The sequence below is a fragment of the Oratosquilla oratoria genome, chromosome 20, assembly GCF_046742065.1.
Source record: "Oratosquilla oratoria isolate Oo_2021 chromosome 20, ASM4674206v1, whole genome shotgun sequence".
Taxonomy (NCBI): domain Eukaryota; kingdom Metazoa; phylum Arthropoda; class Malacostraca; order Stomatopoda; family Squillidae; genus Oratosquilla; species Oratosquilla oratoria.
The window spans coordinates 44,813,243-44,833,242 of record NC_134796.1 but is presented as its reverse complement, the minus strand read 5'-3'; the positions used below and the strand labels follow the sequence as shown (position 1 = coordinate 44,833,242).

The 20,000-nt window shown below is 45.3% G+C and overlaps 1 protein-coding gene across 2 annotated transcripts in view; it reads right to left on the bottom strand.

Annotated features, from left to right (window-relative positions):
• LOC143036526 (gamma-aminobutyric acid receptor alpha-like) overlaps positions 1-20,000 on the bottom strand; it is a 297,723-nt gene that overhangs the window by 68,978 nt on the left and 208,745 nt on the right. For both annotated transcript variants that reach the window (XM_076203989.1, XM_076203990.1), the window contains exons 5-6: positions 13,009-13,106; positions 10,154-10,221 (exon numbers count right to left, since the gene is read on the bottom strand). In XM_076203989.1, the coding sequence (XP_076060104.1) occupies positions 10,154-10,221; positions 13,009-13,106 (166 nt within the window). The remainder of the gene's footprint in view (positions 1-10,153; positions 10,222-13,008; positions 13,107-20,000) is intronic.

Below are 20,000 nucleotides of genomic sequence, written 5' to 3'. Positions count from 1 at the left end.
ACCTGCTGACCTGCACAACATTACTTCCTCGATTAGAGTCATCCCTTCACGTCTCTTGCACATTCACTTTTCAACACCATCGAACGCCTCTTCCTCCTCTTCCTCTTCGTCCTCCTCCTCCTTTTCCTCCTCCTCCTCCTCGACCTCCTCTTCCTCCTCCTCCTCGACCTTCTCTTCCTCCTCCTCCTCGACCTCCTCTTCCTCCTACTCCTCGCCCTATTCTTCTTCCTCCTCTCCTCCTCGTCCTATTAATCTTCTTCTTCTTCCTCCTCTTCCTTTTCCTCCTCCTCCTCGACCTCCTCTTCCTCCTCCTCCTCGACCTCCTCTTCCTCCTACTCCTTGCCCTATTCTTCTTCCTCCTCTCCTCCTCGTCCTATTTCTTCTCTTCTTCCTCCTCGTCCTTCTCTTCCTCCTCGTATTCCTCTTCCTCCTCCTCCTCTTCCTCCTTCTCGTCCTCTTCCTGCTCTTTCCCTATTCCTCTTCCTCTTTCTCCTCCTCGTCCTCCTCCTCCTCCCCTATTCCTCTCCCTCCTTTTCCCCCTCGTCTTCCTACTCCTCCTATTCCTCTTCCTCCTTCTCCTCCTCGTCCTATCCTCCTCCTCTTCGTTCTCTTCCTTCTTCTCCTATCCCTCTTCCTTCTTGTCCTCCTCCTCTTATTCCTATTCCTCCTTCTCCTCCTCGTCTTATCCTCCTCCTTCTCCTCGCCCTCCTCCTCCTCCTATTCCCCTTTCTCCTTCTCCTCGTCGTCCTCCTTGTCCTGTTCCTCCTCCTATTCCTTTTTCTCCTTCTCCTCGTCGTCCTCCTCCTCGTCCTCTTCCTCGTCCTCCTCCTCCTCCTCTTCGATGCTAAAAAAATAAAAAAAAAAAAAAACATCCTCGCCTCCAGCAAATCCTCCGGCCTCAGGAACCATCGCAGGAAGCGGCTGTGACTAAGACTCCAAGACGCCTCCTCAAGAAGAGATTGAGGAGTCTACACCAGGAGGCACTGAGTAGCTGCTGTTGAAACCGTCACCTTTGTCCTATGTGTATGCGCTTTAGGGGACAGATGACAAACAGTCACTGACTGGAATTGGAGAGGAATGTGGGATTCGAACCCACAGCTAGGTGAATGCGAGATCAGCACGCTTTAGGGACTGTTGGGGCAGGTAACAAACAGCCACTGCTGAGAATCGGAGAGGAATGTGGGGTTCGAACCCACAATTCAGCGAGTGCGAGAATAGCACGCTTCCGATGACGCCACCAGCGCATCTCAATTGCAAACGCGACTTTTTATTAAATCAGGTTCTACTCAATCTACAGAAGATCTGGTTAGGTTAGGTTAGGTTAGGTTAGATCAGGTTAGGTTAGGTCAGGTCAGGTCAGGTTAGGTCAGGTTGGGTTAAGTTAAAGTTAAGGATAGATTAGGTTAGGATAGGTTAGGTTAGGTTATTTTAGGTCAGGTTAGGTTAGGTCAGATTAGGTCAGGTCAGAATAGGTTAGTTTAGGTTAGGATATGGTAAGTTAGGTTAGGCCAAGTTAGGTCAGGTCAGATTAGGTTAGGTTGGGTTGGGTTAAGTTAAAGTTAAGGTTAGATTAGGTTAGGTTAGGTCAGGTTAGGTTATTATAGGTCAGGTTAGGTTAGGTCACATTAGGTCAGGTCAGAATAGGTTAGGATATGGTAATTTGGGTTAGGTTAGGTCAGGTCAGGTTAGGTTAGGTCAGGTCAGATTAGGTTAGGTTAGGTTAGGATATGATAGGCTAGGTTAGGTCAGGATTAGTTCAGTTTTAGGTCAGGTTATGTTAGGATAGGTTAGGTTTGAGAGCGTCTATATTGGCGAAGACATACAGTCACCCCCATATGTACACTATACGAGTATACTAAGGGTCAACTCACGTTCCTACCAAGATCTAAGAATATAAGGTCTAACCACTTCCGACCGAATTTCGAGGGAGTTGGCGCAGCGAGCCCGTGAACGTCACCTGGCTGTTCAAAGTGGGGTTAGCGGGTCCTATAGCTGTCAGTTGAAGTTGGTCCGTCGTTCGAAAATGACGTCGCCTTCGCTCGCACCGCTCCACTCAATTAGTTATATTCTGACAAATATTATATAAAATATATATATAAATATATATAAAATATTATAGTTCCTGTCTATATATATGAATATATAATATATATGATATAATATATATATATATATATATATATATAAAATATTATAGTTCCTGTCTTCCTTGGCGTTTCACAGTTTTCTTCAGTGTATCACAAAGAGAAAATGGACGCATCCAAACGACGTCAGAAGCTGCGCAGAACTGCTCCAGCGGTTAGACCTGTTTACTTAGACCTTGGTTCCTACTTTCGCCAATTCACCAGATCACGCCTCCAAGGGTTCACTATTTCTCCGCTTCCTCCTACTCCTCCTCTTTTTCCTCTTCCTCCTTCTCCTCCCCCTCTTCCTCATTCTCCTCCTCCTCCTTTACTTCCTCTTCCTCCTCCCTTTTCTTCTTTTTTTCTTTCTCCTTCTACTCGTCCTCCTCCTTTTCCTTCTCTTCCATTTCTCCTTTTCTTCTTTTTCCCTATCTTCGTCGTCATCCTCGTCCTCCTTGTCTTGCCTCTCTCATTTCACCCTCTTTCTTCTCTCTCCTCTCTTTTCTCTTCTCGTCTTTTCTCATGCTCCCCCTCCTCCTCCTCCTTCTCCTCTTCCCCCTCCCTTTTCTCCCATTCTTCTCTCTCCTCCTCCTCTTCCTCCTCCTCCTCATTTTTCCTCTTACTCCACTCATTTCACCCTCACAGCCGTCCCGTCATCATCATCTCCTCTTCCTAGCGGCGTCGGAGGCAAAACTCAGATCTCATCTCCTACGCTTCTTCGGTCTCCATTTTTGCTCGCGCGCACGAGGAGGAGGAGATGTAGATATTGGCCACCGCTTCAAAAGAGCCTCCCACACGAACACCACCCCCACCACCCCCACCCACCCCACACCCCACGCACCCTCCTTTTTAGAACCCTCCTCCTCCTCCCCTACCCTTCGTCTTCCTCCTCCTCCCCTTTCTTCTCCCCTTACTCCTCCTCCTCCTCCTCCTCCTCCTCCCCTTACTCCTCCTCCTCCCCTTCCTCCTCCTCCTTCTCCTCTTCCTCTTTCTCCTCCTCCTCCCTTTCTTCTTCCTCCTCCTCCCCTTCCTCCTCCGCCTCCTCCCCTTCCACCTCCTCCACTTCCTTCTCCTCCTCTCCTTCCTCCTCCTCCTCTCCTTCCTTTTCCTCCTCCCCTTCCTCCTCCTCCCCTTCCTTCTCCTCCTCTCCTTCCTCCTCCTCCTCTCCTTCCTCCTCCTCCCCTTCCTCCTCCACCTCCCCTTCCTTCTCCACCTCCTCTCCTTCTTCCTCCTCCTCCTCCCCTTCCTCCTCCTCCTTCTTCCCTTCCTCCTCCTCCCCTTCCTCCTTCTCCCCTTCCTCCTCCTCCCCTTCCTCCTCCTCCCCTTTCTCCTTCTCCCCTTCCTCCTCCTCCCCTTCCTCCTTCTCCCCTTCCTCCTCCTCCTCCTCTTTCCCTTCTTCCTCCTCCTCCTCCTCTGCCTCTTCTCCTCCTCCTCTCCTCGTCCTCCTGAGGCACTCTTCCTCCTCTTACCCCGCCTTTTCCTCTTCTTCCTTGTCCTCCTCTTCCTCTCCCTCCTCTTCCTTTTCTTCTTCCTCCTCTTCCTTTTCATCTTCCTCCTTCTTTTCTTCCTCCTCCTCTTCCTCCTCCTCCTCTTCCTCCTCCTACTCCTACTCCTCCTCCTGAGGCATTCTCCCAAACCTTCAATCTCCAGCTTCGTTTGATCAGCGTGAATGTCACCTTTTTTGGCTTCTGACCACATTACATTGAATCGCATCAGTTCTTTCCTCCTCCTCCTCCGCCTTCTCCTCCTCCTCCTCCACTTTTTCTCCTCCTCCTCTTCCTCTTTCTCCTCCTCTTCCTTCTCCTTCTCTTCCTCCTCCTCCTCCTGCTCCTCTCCCTCCCCCTCCTCCTCCTCTTCCTTCTTCTCTTTCTCCTTCTCTTCCTTTTTCTCCTCTTCCTCCTCCTCCTCTTCGAGGTTTTTAAAATGTTCAAAGGCTTTGACAACATTAATGTTGAAGATTACTTCTTATTAGACCAATCAAATACAACAAGTTGTCACGATTTTAAAGTAATTGGTAAAATATTTTCTTCGAATGACAGTAAGCACTTCTTTAACTGGGTTGTTAATGTGTGGAACTCGTTACCTTCCACTGTCTTTGAAAGTAACACAATAACATTTAAAAATCGCTTAGATAAATATTTGTACTCCAATCCGCATATAAAATATTATCCCTTGCAATAAAAGGTCTGACAACCCGGCATTTAATTGTAATTGGATAGGATAGTGGTAGTAGTAGTGTTAGTTCATCTTCTGCCCTGTTTTCTTAACTGTAGCTTAGTTTAGTAAACAATAGGCCTGCCATTGTTTGTTCTTACTTTGTGTTCGTTTTCTTCCTCCTCCTCCTCTTCCTCTTTCTTCTTCCTCCTCTTCTTTCTCCTCTTCCTCTTTCTTCCTCCTCTTCCTCTTTCTTCTACTTCCTCCTCTTCCTCTTTTTTCTTCTTCCTCCTCTTCCTCCTGCTCCTTTTCCCCTTCCTCCTCCTCCTCCTCCTTCTCTTCCTCCTCTTTCTCCTCTTCTTCCACCATTTATTCCTCCTCACCCACCTCTTCCTCCTCCTCCTTCTCTTTCTTCTCCTTCGACCTCCCTTTTCGATTTATTGATGGGAGATCCTGCAAATTCTGTTGTGGCAGACCCCCTGAAATGAAGGGGAAGTGTTTTCTTGAAGAGGATTTTCCCTATTTGGGCAAGTAACCCTCCCTTCCCCTCACCAGCTGAAGAAAAATATTTGCCCTCTAAAAAAATAATGCAAAAGAATAAAATAGAAATAAAATTGAAAAAATGAACAAATAAAAGACATATAGATAAACAGGTCAATAAATCAATAAATAAATCAATAGATAAACCAACAAATGAATATCCGAATAAATAAATAAAATTATAAAATAGCTTAACGAAGGAGCTAATCTTCTACCTACAGTTTCATTCTCCTTCCCCGGACATCACCCCCCAAACTGTCTGTTTGTCTGTCTGTCTGTCTGTCTGTGTGTGTCTGCCTTTCTATTTCTCTGTCTCTCCTCTCTCCCTGTGTTTGTCTGTCTGTCCGTCTGTTTCTCTCTCTCTCTCTCTCTCTCTCTCTCTCTCTCTCTCTCTCCCTCTCTCTCCCTCTCTCTCTCCTGCTTCGCAGGATCCTGCCTCTCTTCCCTTGACCCAACTTTTCGATTTTCCCCAACAACAAAAGACCTGGCTCGCTTCGGACCGTCCTCATTCTGTTCCCTGATTTCCCCTCATTTGACCTACCGCTCCCCTCTCCCCCCATCCCTCCCCTCTCCCTCCCCCTCCCCTCCCCTCCCCCATTATAGATCGCAATGATCCTTTACGTCATTCTTACCTCCCTCACTCAACCCTTTAAACTTGTTTCGCACGTATCGATTTTTCGCCGTGCGCCGTTCACGACGCGACGTCGTGCTCTCAAATAACTATGGATGTCTATGGACGCTTTCCCACGTCACGACCACGACAACGTGTGAAAGTGTCCATAGGTACTCATGATCATTTGAGAGTACGACGTCACGACGTGGACGGCGGACGGCGAAAAGTCGATACGTGTGAAACTAGTCAAACTCTTTTTAGACCTCTCTCGTCTCCTTCCCCTCTTCCCAGTATTGTCAATCTTTTTTTTCAGCGTCCTGGAGACCACTTCTTAACACTATATATATATAATTGTGGGGCTTCCACTAACTGACACTAGCTTTGTGTTTGTGTCTGGCCTCGCTTTTGAAGCTTTGTGCGGGGCTGAGGGGGGGAGGGGGGGAGGGGGGAGGGCGTTGGGGGGAAACACCATTGAGCAAAGCTCGTCCCTGTCTCTACGTACACCATTTGCTGCCGCTTCAACCACGAATATTGTGATGGCTGTGATCATGGTGTTGGTCGTGTTCGTGGTCGTGGTGGTGGACGTGGTGATCGTGGTTGTGATGGTGGTCGTGGTGGTCGTCGTGCTGGTGGACATGGTGGTTGGTCGTGGTGGTGGTCGAGGTGGTGGTCGTGGTGGTCGTGGTCGTGATTGTGGTAGTGGTCATGGTCGTGGTCGTGGCGGTGGTCATATGTAGTGGTCTTGGTGGTGGTCGTGGTAGTGGTCGTGGTGTTCTTGGTGGTGGTCGTAGTGGTGGTGGTCGTGGTGGTGGTCGTGGTCGTGATGGTGGTGGTGGTCGTGGTGGTGTTCTTTGTGTTGTTCATGGTGGTCGAGATGGTGGTCATGGTGGAGGTGGTGGTGGTCGTGATGGTGGTCGTGGTGATGGTCGTGATGGTGGTCGTGGTGATGGTCGTGGTGGTGGCCGTGGTGGTCGTGGCGGTGGTGGTGGTGATGGTGGTCGTGGTCGTGATGGTGGTTGTGGTAGTGGTCATGGTGGTGGTCGCGGTTGTGGTCGTCGTGGTTATCGTGATGGTCGTGGTCGTAGTGGTGGTCGTAGTGGTCATGTTGGTGGTCGTGGTCATGTTGGTGGTCGTGGTCGTGGCCGAGGTGGTCATGGTGGTGGTCGTGGTCGTGGTGGTCATGGTGGTGGTGGTCGTAGTGGTGGTCGTGGTGGTCGTAGTGGTGGTCGTGGTGGTCATGATGGTGGTAGTCATGGTGGTGGTGGTCGTGGTGGTGGTCGTGGTGGTCATGGTGGTGGTGTACATGGTGGTGGTCGTGGTGGTGGTCGTGGTGGTCATGGTGGTGGTGGTCATGGTGGTGGTCATGGTGGTGGTCATGGTGGTGGTGTTCGTGGTGGTGGTTGTGGTAGTGGTCATGATGGTGGTCGTGGTCGTTGTGGTGGTCATAGTCGTGGTCGTAGTGGTTGATGTAATTGTGGTGGGAGTCGTGGTGGTCGTGGTGGTTGTGGTGGTTGTGGTGGTCGTTGTTGTAGTCGTTTTCGTTGTGGTGGTCGTGGTCGTTGTGGTGGTCATAGTCGTGGTCATAGTGGTTGATGTAATTGTGGTGGGAGTCGTGGTGGTCGTGGTCCAGGTGGTGATCGTCATGGTTGTGGTGGTTGTGGTGGTCGTTGTTGTAGTCGTTTTCGTTGTGGTGGTCGTGGTCGTTGTGGTGGTCGTGGTGGTTGTGGTGGTCGTGGTTGTTGTGGTGGTCGTGGTCGTAGTGATGGTTGTGGTCGTGGTGGTAGTTGTGGTCGTGGTCATGATGTTGGTCGTGGTGGTAGTTGTGGTCGTGGTCATGATGTTGGTCGTGATGTTGGTTGTGGTGGTCGTCGTGGTCGCGGTGGTGGTCGTGGTGGTTGTCGTGGTGGTCGTAGTGGTTGTCGTGGTGATCGTCGTGGTGGTCGTGAAGTTGGTCGTGGTTGTGGTCGTGGTGCTGGCCATGGTGATTGTCGCGGTGGTCGTGGTGGTGGTGGTTGTCGTGGTCCAGGTGGTGATCGTAGTGGTGGTCGTGGTGGTTGTCGTGGTGATTGTGGTTGTGGTCGTTGTAATGGTCGTGGTCGTAGTGGCGGTCGTCGTGGTCGTGCTCGTGGTCGTAACGTTGGTCGTGGTGGTCGTTGGGGTGGTTGTCGTGGTGGTCGTGGTGGTTGTCGTGGTGGTCGTGGTGGTTGTCGTGGTGGTTGTCGTGGTGGTCGTGGTTGTGGTCGTGGTTGTAGTCGTGGTTGTGGTCGTGGTGGTTGTCGTGATGGTCGTGGTTGTGGTCGTGGTAGTGGTCGTGGTAGTGGTCGTGGTGGTGGTCGTGGTGGTCGTGGTAGTGGTCGTAGTGGTTGTCGGGGTAGTGGTCGTAGTGGTGGTGGTCGAAGTCGTGGTGGTCGTCGTTGTGGTGGTGGTCATTGTCGTCGTCGTCGTCGTCGTCATCCCCATCCTCCTCATTTTTCATTAGCTATTTCTTTTCTCTTGCACCAGTTTCACCACTACTCCAGCCCACGCACACTCGAATTCATCCCCGTTCACTCCGTGACGTCCTCCAACCCTGACTGCATTCGTCTGGCCCTGCACTTCCTTGTTCCCCTCCTCCCCTCCCCGCCTTCCTCTGCAGTCAGAATTTGCTCGCGATGGTCTGATATGGGTCGTCGTCGTCGTCGTCGTCGTCGTCATCGTTGTCATCTTTATCGTCATAGTCGTCGTCATCGGCATCGTCGTCGTTATCGTCGTCGTCATCGTCATCGATTCTAACCCGTTCTTCCCGCCAAAATGTAACGATCCGAATGGAGAGAGACACTGTATTTGAAGTTCGGGTTCCACTAGGTTCAACGAAAACCAATATTTCTTGGTTTCTTACACAGAACACGTGATCGATATTATTTTCTATAGTTTACTTCTTGACCTTCTAACGTTTGAATGTACCAACTGGAACGTTTAAAGATTTCGTTCTGGCTAACGCCAGGAGAATTTATTTATCTTGCAAATGCCTCTGGCTAGTGACCTGGTCACTATTTCGATTAAAGTTTTGCTTACTAGTTATTGCGACTGGGACATGAAAGGCAAAGATTTGCTCAGGCCAGTGATTTTATTTGAAATAACAGCACAATTCACTAACCCTCATACGTATATGAAGTTGTAATTTTGTTCAGTTGCCACGAATATGTCGTCTCAAACTCACAGTAAAGGAAAACATATACTGTGATTCCGTGAGTCGTTCTGACGGAGCTAAGACGAGGTTCTTACCAATCACGAGCAACTCATCAATAAGAAAGTGTGATCAATCACCCGTGACTTACCACAAAGGTGGATACACTCGCCTTGACAATTTCTTTACAGAATTCATTCAGACAGAATTCATTTAAAAGAATGTTGAAGGACTTTCTCTACTTTTGCAGTCCTTCTTTTCCTCTGACCCCCCTTGATCCCATTTGTTGCTGTTCCAACGTGTGTAGCAGAAAGTAACTAAATGGGACAGAGTCAAAGGACTGGTAATTCTTCCTCTGCAAGTTTTTTTGCAAAGGATCAAGGCAAAACAGATTGTAGCAGGAATACCACGGCCAGAACTCTCATAATTGTCTCTTTAAACTTGCGTGGATATGGAACAAATGAGAATAAAAGAGAAGATTGGCAGTATGTTTGATAGAAGAAAGATGGATGTGTTAGGACTGAGTGAGGCTAAACTGAAAGGGAAAGGTGAATTTGAGTTTGGGATTGTGGTAGTCAGAACTCTCGTAATTGTCTCTTTAAACTTGCGTGGATATGGAACAAATGAGAATAAAAGAGAAGATTGGCAGTATGTTTGATAGAAGAAAGATGGATGTGTTAGGACTGAGTGAGGCTAAACTGAAAGGGAAAGGTGAATTTGAGTTTGGGATTGTGGTAGTCAGAACTCTCGTAATTGTCTCTTTAAACTTGCGTGGATGTGGAACAAATGAGAATAAAAGAAAGATTGATCGTATGTTTGTAAGAAGAAAGATGGAAATGTCACTGAGTGAAGCTAAACTGAAAGGGAAGGGTGAAATGGAGTTTGGGATTGTGGTAGTCAGAACTCTCGTAATTGTCTCTTTAAACTTGCGTGGATGTGGAACAAATGAGAATAAAGGAGGAGATTGGCAGTATGTTTGATAGAAGAAAGATGGATGTGTTAGGACTGAGTGAGGCTAAACTGAAAGGGAAAGGTGAATTTGAGTTTGGGATTGTGGTAGTCAGAACTCTCGTAATTGTCTCTTTAAACTTGCGTGGATGTGGAACAAATGAGAATAAAGGAGGAGATTGGCAGTATGTTTGATAGAAGAAAGATGGATGTGTTAGGACTGAGTGAAGCTAAACTGAAAGGGAAAGGTGAATTTGAGTTTGGGATTGTGGTAGGTAGGGTGTCGGGAGTGGCGAGAGAGCAAAAAGGAGCATTTTTTAAAGTTAAAGGTTATTTGGCATTACAATAAAGTAACAAAAATGGAATAAGATAAGTTAACGTATACATAGAATAAGATATATAATGACAGGTTGAGGAAGGTAGACAGACAATATAATAAAAGAACGAAAATACAACTAGGCAAGTTGATGTATACATAGACAAACATACATGTTAATGCTGATTAATGTAGATAGACAAGTATCAATATAATGAAAACATAAAATAAAAGCTTGAGGAAGCCAGACAAATAGGATAATATAAGCGAAATTATTATTGGAAGATACTTACCATATCCATCTCGGAGATCTGGCCCATACTTCGTACTTCAATGTCGATTTCCACAATGGTGGGATCCCCTGCAAATATACAAGCACAAATAACGTAATTAGAATAATGTAGGTGTTAGTCTATCAAAATGAAAGTTTATACTAAATACCCAAGTATTGCCTAACTCAGTGGTTCTTAACCAGGTGGCCCAAAAAGTAAACCATGACAAGACTCTAGATGGGAGGGCATGGCCTTCTGTTACAAATTATATATTTCCATATAATGTGTATAATGTGAAGAACCTGAAAAAATCCATTACTTTGTCCTGGCAGAAGATACATAAGATTATTATGACTGTCAACTTTGTAACAAAACAAAGGGTTTCTCTTTATCAACATTTATTTTCTATTCCTATTTTTTTTTTTTTTTTTTTTTTTTTTTTTTTTTTTTGCTGGGTGGGATTTTGGGAAGACAAATGAAAGGGAGCCACACAAATATTGAGAATTCATGAGGGAAGGAATGAAGTGTGAAAAAGGTCGAGAACCACTGGTGTAATCCACGTATTTGTAAACAAATATGCTGCCAAGGTACAGGAACACGTATAAATCTCCATATACACAATCTTTCGTACATAAACAAACCAAAACATGTGTGTGTGTGTGTGTGTGTGTGTGTGTGTGTGTGTGTGTGTGTGTGTGTGTGTGTGTGTGTGTGTGTGTGCGTGTGATTCACTATGGGCTTGGATCACGGGTTGGACACGTGATCGACAGCTATTTCCCTCCCGGAGGAGAGATCAGAGCTCATATATGACTGATCCATGGGTAATGCTGTGACCTTACACGCACACACACACCCAACTCCCCGCCCACGAATGTTGGAGTAACGACTCGCAGCGCAGCGACACTGAAATTATTTCAGCCCTGGGCGGCATTCGAACCCGGACCGCCGTAGTGGCGGCCGGTAACTCTAGCAACTGCGCCATCGAGCCGTGTGTGTGTGTGTGTGTGTGTGTGTGTATGTGTGTGTGTGTGTGTGTGTGTGTGTGTGTGTGCGTGTGTGTGCGTGCGCGCCGAAGTGTTTTTCATGTTATAGTGACAAATATTTCATCATGGCACCCCGTCAAAGTGCGCAGAATCGGCGGTGACTGGCAAATTTATTCAGACCTGGGTTCGAGATCCCGACTAACATGGAAATTGCAGCCACGAAATGCGAATGGTCCGGGGGGGGGGGGGGATCGATTCCCGCGCTTGCTTGAAAAACTATTCCACCTTTTCGTTCTCTGCCTTACCAAAAACAGATGTAACTCGGAGATTGGCATTCCCAGTTTCCAATTTTTTGGGAGTTAGGAGTCCAAACTTCCACCTTCACGAAGACATTTAGTCAATAATGATGATGATTTGGTTATACGTAACAAAATTCTCCCTATCAGAAGGCTAGGACGGTCCCCCTTACATAGGACTTTGTAGAGCTTGGGATTTAATGAACCATGCCCTTGGTCCAACTCGCTGGCGGCAGGGTTCGAACTGTCGTCACCTCGACCTCCGCCGCAAATAGCGACGTTCTAATCCGCTCGGCCAGCGAGTCAAATGCTAACCCTAAGAAAAGGGTGCATTTGATAAAAATAACATATGTATACATGTCAATACATATGGATATAATTTTACTATACACTCTATAAAGATGTATATCAGTTGTGTGTCATTGTGTGTCATTGTGACAAATGGAAATGAGCGCCACCGCAAAGACTCGAACCTTTGCCTTAGCGACTGCTAAGGACTCGGTGAAATTAGAATAGAGACTGAGCTAAGCCTAGTACCGTCGGGGAACTATCAGGTTGTAGTCCAGGTTGTTCCTTTTGTACAGCCTGGGTGGCTCAAAGCTGTCGTCTTTGCTTCATAATAAGCGGTCGCTAAGGTAAAGGTTCGAGTCCTTACGGTGGAGCTTATTTCCATGTGTATCAAAGTGGTTTTTATACCATTATCCAGATATCATATGTCCCTCATACAGGATTTAAAAATGTGAAGAATGAATTAGTGTAATTATAAGTAGGTCCTGATAATATTGATGACCATTGATATATCTAAACTACTCGCACTATTTAACAGTTCTAAGCATAGATATGACACAAAGACGAACATTACAAAAGATAACAAAGGAAAAGCATACCGACAGAAGCCCTTTTGGTCCATAACCAAGTCGGATGTTAAGAATAAATAGTTAAAAGAAGAAATGAATAAACAAGCGAACCAAACAATTGGCAGTCATTACAGCATATTGCTTGAGTGTTTATCTAAGGGTCCAGTCATACCAAGCTTACGACCTGTTTCCGACCACTGGCGACCAGGTGGTCGTCAGACAGTTGCAGGTAATCTATGGAAGTCGCTGGTAGTCGGTAATAATATAGATGAATAGATAGCTCGATGTATAGATAGATATATTATAACACACACTGAATAGTCTCCAGTACGTAGATTTTCATCTTATCAACCACATTAACTTTTTCCATTTCAATTCCTTGTATAGGTTTTGTGTCGCCGACCGATCGCTTGATTTTCGGTCGAAGGTGGTCGGAAACAGGTCGTAAGCTTGGTGTGACTGGGGCTTAAATGAATCTTAAAAATTCGAACATTTTACATTGTACTGAAATGGGGTCATTAGATTCTCAGATTCCTTTGCTTATATGTCTTAATATCATACCCATCATCCTACTCCCAAGAAGTGGGAAGTGAAAAACCCCTAGTAGTGCAAAATCCTGTCAGTTGCGGCAAACCAATGTAAAAAGCATGCAACGGGTCCCAGGAATCGAACTCACGACCAGCATCTCATGGGTTACCGCGCGGCCTCCTTGAATCATATTCTTCTTAATCGGAACTTACCTCCGAAGCTGGGCCGGAGTTTCTTGTCGTATCCCTTCAGGAGACTGTCCAGTAGATACGTGATGTTCTTCGTCGTGTTGATCCTCCGGAAACCCAACCTGTGGAGAAAGACGAGAGAAAGTGCATCACTTGACCCTGCCAAGTGGGTGGAAGGTCGAGGCAATCATGAACGACGTTGACACTGGGCAATTTAGTAACCACTAATGCTAGTTGCAAGTTAACTTGTCCTGCAAGTAAGTGTTTACACTAGGATAGTTTGGAGGCAAGTTTGCTAACTTTCCGTTGACACTGGACAAGTAGAGGAGACTGCAATACTCGTAGATTATAAGACCTACACTGAGCAGTTCGATGTCCCTTACCACTTGTCATCCCTATCCACAAAGTTGTATCATCTTCTCTTAAAACAATATAAGCACAAAAGAACATAAGAAAGGCGAAGGCTCCAAGAGACCATAAGGCCTACACTAGATAGTTTCATGTCCCTTACTTCCTGCCATCCCTATCCATAAAGTTGTCTCATCTTTTCTTAAAACGACCAATAGTTTCAGCGCTCACTAAATGGTTACAAAATCTATTCCATTCGATGTGAACAGACTGTTCTTAGGTCTTCAGGACAGGTTTTAGATAAGATTTTGTCTGAGATGGACGTTTCCCATTTCAACGTTTAAAAAGAAATTGTACTAATAAACAAATATTGTGATCAATAAGGCTTGGGTTAAGTTAGGTTAGGTTAGATTAGGTTAGATAAGGTAAGATAAGGTTAGGTTAGGTTAAGTTATGGTAAGGTAAGATAAAGTTAGGTTAGGTTAGGTTAAGTTAGGATAGGTTAGGTTAGGCTAGGTTAAGTTAAGTTAGGATAGGTTATGTTAGGTTAGGCTAGGTAAGGTTAGGGTAGGGTAGGCTAAGTTAGGTTAGGTTGGGTTAGGCTAGGTTGGGTTAGGCTAGATTAGGTAAGGTTAGGTTAGGTTAGGTTAGGCTTGGTTAGAGTAGGTTAGGTTAAGTTAGGTTGATTTAGGTTAGGTTAGGTTAGATTAGGTTAGATTTGGTTTGTTTTTTAGTTGTTGTTGTTGTTTTTGTTGTCGTTCCCTAGACTGTCTGTCCGAGCAGTCCCGTCTCCCCAAGGAATGCTACAGCCGAAACTGGGTTTTCCCACAAATCCTTTATAGAGTGTATGTTGTGTTGTATGGTATGGGATGAAGTGTCACATCCTGGGCAGTTGTTCACAATGCGGTCATCCAGCCTCTTCTGGTAGCTTAGAAGTGCTGGGTGGTGGCCGCACCACAGTCTGGCCAGGTGGACTCTGTCCTTTCGTGAGAGAGAGGATTCAGAGGGGTGGATATCAGGGGGTCTGGCATGCAGCAGTGTGTTGTCTTTCAGTGTGTTAATAGAGCGGTGAGTGATATGATTATGAATATGTTTCCGGAGGCTGGTATTTGGTGGTTGTGGAGGAAGAGAAGAGAGTATCTGTGTGTGATACAGGTCTTTGGGTGTTGTTTTAATGTTTCTTGGTGTGTGTGGGTGTTCTGCTATGTAGTGTAGCGGGTGTGATGTGTTTGTGGTGGCTGCAGCAAGTGTTTGTGTGTCTCTCATGTCGAGGTGGTCCTTGACTTTGAGGACTTTTGTTTCATGGTGTAAATGGTCTGTAGGTGTTGTATTTGTGCAGCCTGTAATTGTTTTTAGGGCTTTGTTTTGTATGATTTGAAGGGTGTTGTGTGTCTCACTGAGATTAGGAGCCCATGCAGGACTCGCATAATTCATCACTGAGCATTGTTTGTATATTGTTGTATTAGTTTCTTTGTTTTGTCCAAATGTTTTTTTAGTTTGGTTGTTTGGTTAGGTTAGATTATATTAGGCTAGGTTATGTTAAGTTAGGTAAGGTTAAGTTAGGTTTGGAGGCGTCTATATGGGAAGCATGCATTTGAGAAGCGTTCAAATGGAACCAAACCTTAGATAACATATATTGGAAGTGATGAACAGAAGGTTTAGAAACCAACAGAAAGGAAAGAAATCAACTGTGGCCGTCAGTCGGTGGGTGAGTGGGTCTACACACTGGATTAGGAGGAACCACAGAGGGGCAGTTGTCATAGGAGGAAAGGAGTTTACAAAGGATTACAAAGGAGAGGCATGCCGACAGGAGACCTTTTGGTCCATAACTAGGTCGGATGCGTATAAAATATAAATAAATAAATAAATAAACATATAAAAGATTATAACAGCATTAATAATGATAAATGCATAGGTATAGTACAATAATGAACAAACAGGAAAATAATGATAATAAATTGACAGATAACTAATGATAAATGAAAATTAAGCAAATAATAATAAACAGACAAATAATAACAAACAAATATAAAATGGCAGGCATTACAGCATCTTGCTTGGGTGTTTATCTAAACGAATCCTAAAGCTTCGAACTGAACTACATTGCACTGCCTCTGCAGAGAGTTTATTCCATTCATTAACTACGCGGTTGGCAAAATTGTTTCTACCCCCTCCCAAATTAAATCTATTTCATGACATTTTGAGACAATTATTTCTTGTATTTGAGACCAAGGTTTTTTCTTAGTTTCTATGAGCGAATGACACTTGCTAGGCGAGGAGTGCGTGATGCACTCCTCGCCTAGCAAGCAATTGGTCATTGAGTCTTCCATGAAACAATCGCTTGTTCTACTTAATAATTTTTCTTCACTACCCTCTCCCAAGAGGTCGGAAGCCTCCAAAGAGCTCTGGTTCTTGAGTCGATTTGGTTCTTCTAAGTCAGGGTTCACCAAACTTTTTTCACAACTGGCAAGATAACTGAGAAAATGACGAACTTGGGACGCATATAGCATTTTCTTCAATACAATAGAGTGAATACACAAAAAATAAAGAGAAGAAACATATTTACTTACCAATACACTAGATGCAAAATACACGCACAAAAAATAAAGATAATAAGCATGTTTATTTATTTATGTATTTGTCTATTTATCTATTTATTTACTTATTCATTTATTTATTTATTCATTTTTACATGTACTGTGTGGTGGCGGGCCGTAGTTTTGTGAGCCCTGGTTTAGACAAAGGAAGCCTTAGTAAATCGACACTAAATCGCCTCCTCCGTAGAGCCATACCTGCGTCGAAGAAAACAAAGGAACAGAAGGAACGAATTATCATAAATCCTCGCGGTGGAACGAAAGACCAAGAAAACGAGGATCCCGCGCCAGGAGATGCCGAGTTGCTGCGGCCGAAGCCGTCACCTTTTCCTTATCATGCGCTTTAGAGAGCTTTTGGGTCAGGCAATGAACCATCACTGCTAAGGGTCGGAGAAGAGTGCGGGATTCGAACCCACAACTAAGCGAATACGAGACCAGCACGGTTCCGATGACGCTACTATCACTCTACGTCTGATGATGGTTGGATATAATGTATAAAGTGGTTATCACACTGGGCTAGTTTTCTTTCGACATCCTATCTCCAACCTCCATTTGGATAACTAGAATATGACTTCGTTTACAGAAATCTACACTTCTCTAAGAACATTTCAATAGTATGTCTAATATTCGTATAGGTTCACAATCTCGTGGTCCATCACTGAGCTTTGCTATGTACGGCGGAAAGAGAATTTGATATTTGGAGATTTGAAAATTAAAATATCGTAACCAAAGTCATATTTACTCAAACGAACTCTCAACAGAACCGTTGGTGTTGAAGCCCGTGGAAGCCCAGTGTGATAACGAAGGTCTCACCCATTCACCCATTTCTGAATGGATTAAGTGCAGAAACAAAGGAGAGAGCACAAAGGGCACGTTATCACACTGGGCTATTTTTCCTCCGACTTTTGCTGAAGAAAAATAATTTTCCTCCAGCAAATCAAACGAGAGAAAAAAAAAAATAGTTTGCCATAGTGACTTCACGGCGGGAAAAGTGTTGGAGGTGGGCGGTACCGCCGATTAATCGGAGGTTGGGGGTAAAATAGCCCAGTATGATAACGCCTTAAGGGCCTCCAGTAAGGACTACTGGAAAGTGCGAATCCAGAGGAAACCAGTGTACGAGAATCACAAAAGAGTAAACACAGAGAAATGTGTCACAGTCTATTGTTCAGTCTAGTCAAGGAAAAACGGACACAGGTTACAGGGAAGGAAAAGTGACGGGGCTCAATTTGGAGAGAGCGAGGGAGAAAGAGAGGGACGAAGAGAGAGGAAGGGATAGGAAGGAGGGAGGGAGAGAGAGAGAGGAAGGGAGGTAGAGAGGAGGAGGGAGGAGAGCGGGAGGAGGAACGGAGAGAGAGAGAGGGAGGTGAAGAGAAAGAGAGGGAGAGAGGGAGGGAGGAAGGGAGAGAGTGAAGGAGGGAGGAAGAGAGAGGAAGGGAGAGAGAGGGAGGAAGAGAAGGGTCAAACGGAGAGAAAGAGAGATGGAGAGAGAAGGAGGAAGGAAGAGAGAGAGGGAGAGAAGGAGGAAGGAGAGAGAGAGGGAGGGAAGGAGAGAAAGAGGGAGGAAAGGAGAAAGAGAGAGGGAGATGGGAGGGAGAGAAAGAGAAGGAGACGGAGGGAGGGAGAGAGAAAAAAAGAGGGAGAGATAGAGAGAAAGAGAAAGAGAGAGAGAAAGAGAGAGAGAGACAGAGAGAGACAGAGAGAGAGAGAGAGAGAGAGAGAGAGAGAGAGAGAGAGAGAGAGAGAGAGGTGGGGAGGGAGAGAAAGAGAAAGGGAGACGGAAGGAGGGGAAGAGACAGAGGAGAGAGGGAGGGAGAGAGACAGAAAGAGAGTGAGGGAGAGGGAGAGGCGGAGGGAGGGAGGGACACGGAGAGAGGGAGGGAGGGAGAGACGGGGGAGAGAGGGAGGGAGGGAGAGACGGGGTGGGAGAGAGGGTGGGAGAAAGAGTAGGAAGGAGGTGGAGAAAAACCATTGACAAGAAACTGGAGCACTAATCTGGAGATGTTACGTCGGGGGAACCGGGCACAAAACAATCCTTCGAAGGATACGCAGACAAGGTTTGATTTACATAAGAACATAAGAATGGAGGAGAGTGCAAGGGACCATAGGGCCTACACTAGGCACTCCCATGTCCCTCACCATCTGTCATCACAATCCATAGAATCATCTAACCTTCTCTTAAAACAAACAATTGTTTCAAAGCTCATTAGATGGTTACTAAGTCTATTCCACTCGTTAACCACTCTGTTGGTAAACCGGTTATTTAATTCATTAGAAACAAATTGTGATGCATGCGAAAGCAATTCTTATGTACCGGATTTATGAGGACGTTAACATAAGACGGGGTTTACACGGGTATTTGGTTGTCGAACAACGTGTTCGACAACCAAATACCCCGTTCACACATCACTTTCAACACGTGTCTGTCGAACCGCGTTCGACGAACTGTTAGACCGTGGAAACACCCTCTAAGACACAATACTATCAATGAATATTTTCTGTAAAGGAATAAATTGGTACAAGTATAAGGCACATTTTTACTTTTTTATTTTTTGTGAACTTCATTGTGAACTTTATTGGACCTGAGGGATTTCTCTAAACAGAATAAAATCATTTAATGTTTAGTTAGAACAAAATCCTTTTAAATGTCTAGAATCCTTTGGGGTCTAGATTCTAGAGGCTCCTAGTAGCCGCAAAATAATCAATGCCAATCACAAATGAAGTACATAAGAGATGGTATAATCTATGTTTTGTAGTGGAAATAGACAGGCTCGTTTTGGATTCATGAATAGAATTTATATATTCCGGACCTAGTTCTCAAGGGTGAAAAAGAGAAAATGGCGCTTACCATATAAAACGTATCAATATCACTTCACCGTAGGGGTCTTATGAATTGTGTTTCCAAGGACGTTTGTACCAAGAAGAAGTGATCACAAATATAAGGATAATTCTCCCATCTCGACGGTAGATTGGGTCCTACAGAACGACTACATTAGTGAGCATCGAACTGGATGCTTGCCTTACAGAGGACAAAGAATGGGGAGGTATTGTTGACTCTCGTAAACAAAAGGTTAGGTTGGGTGAGGGTGGGGAGGGGGTGGTAGGGGTGGTTGTAGGGTTCATAATGAGCAAAAAAAAAAAAATTGAATACACCACTGAATGGCAGGAAACGTGTATTGTTGGCTTTGTGTAAAGCAGACGACAGATTTTGCTGGTGTGCACGCGTCACGTGAAAGAGAGTAACAAAGAAAGAAAAGACAAATAAACAGACACATACAGAACAAGGGGCTAATTAGATAGACAGGCAGAGAGGTAGATGGGTAGGTTGATAAAAAAGAATGAATGTTGGGAGGAGATGACTTTGTGAAGGAGTTGTTGCGCCCACGGCACCGCGCGGAGCGAGACTTGGAAATTTGAGGAAGAAATGAGGAATCCTAATGTTTTTGAGATGAAGTGTTCGAGAAATTTGATGGGTGTGGCAAGAGAGGATGGAGTGTGGCGGAAAGGTTTCCAGGAAAACATTCCCCAACGAAAATATCCGCCGTAGGAAAAAAATATTCCACGAAAAAACAACAACAACTAGAAATAACCCCCCATGGAAAATACCCCCAAGGAAAATATCCCCAAGGAAAATAAGCCCCCCACAAGGAAAATATCCCCAAGGAAAATACCCCCCCAAGGAAAATACCCCCCCAAGGAAAATATCCCCCAAGAAAAATATCTACTAATATTGCTGTTAATTAACTTAACCTAAACTAACCAAACCTAACCTAACCTAACCTCACCTATCCAACCTCTTTTCATCTTCTTCAACTTTGTTGCTGTTAATTAAGCTAAGCTCACCTAACCTAACCTAACCTAACCCAACCTCACCTAACCTAACCCAACCTAACCTACATAACCTAACCTAACCTAACCTAACCTAACCCAACCCAACCTATCGGAAATGGAGGGAAAACTGTAAGATAGGTGGATCAAAGGCTGCTGGGGTTGCCTTGGCCCATGGAGGGAGTGAGCGAACGGTGTCTGGAAAACAGAAGCGGGAAGACTAAACACGAGAAAAAGACCGAGAATAAG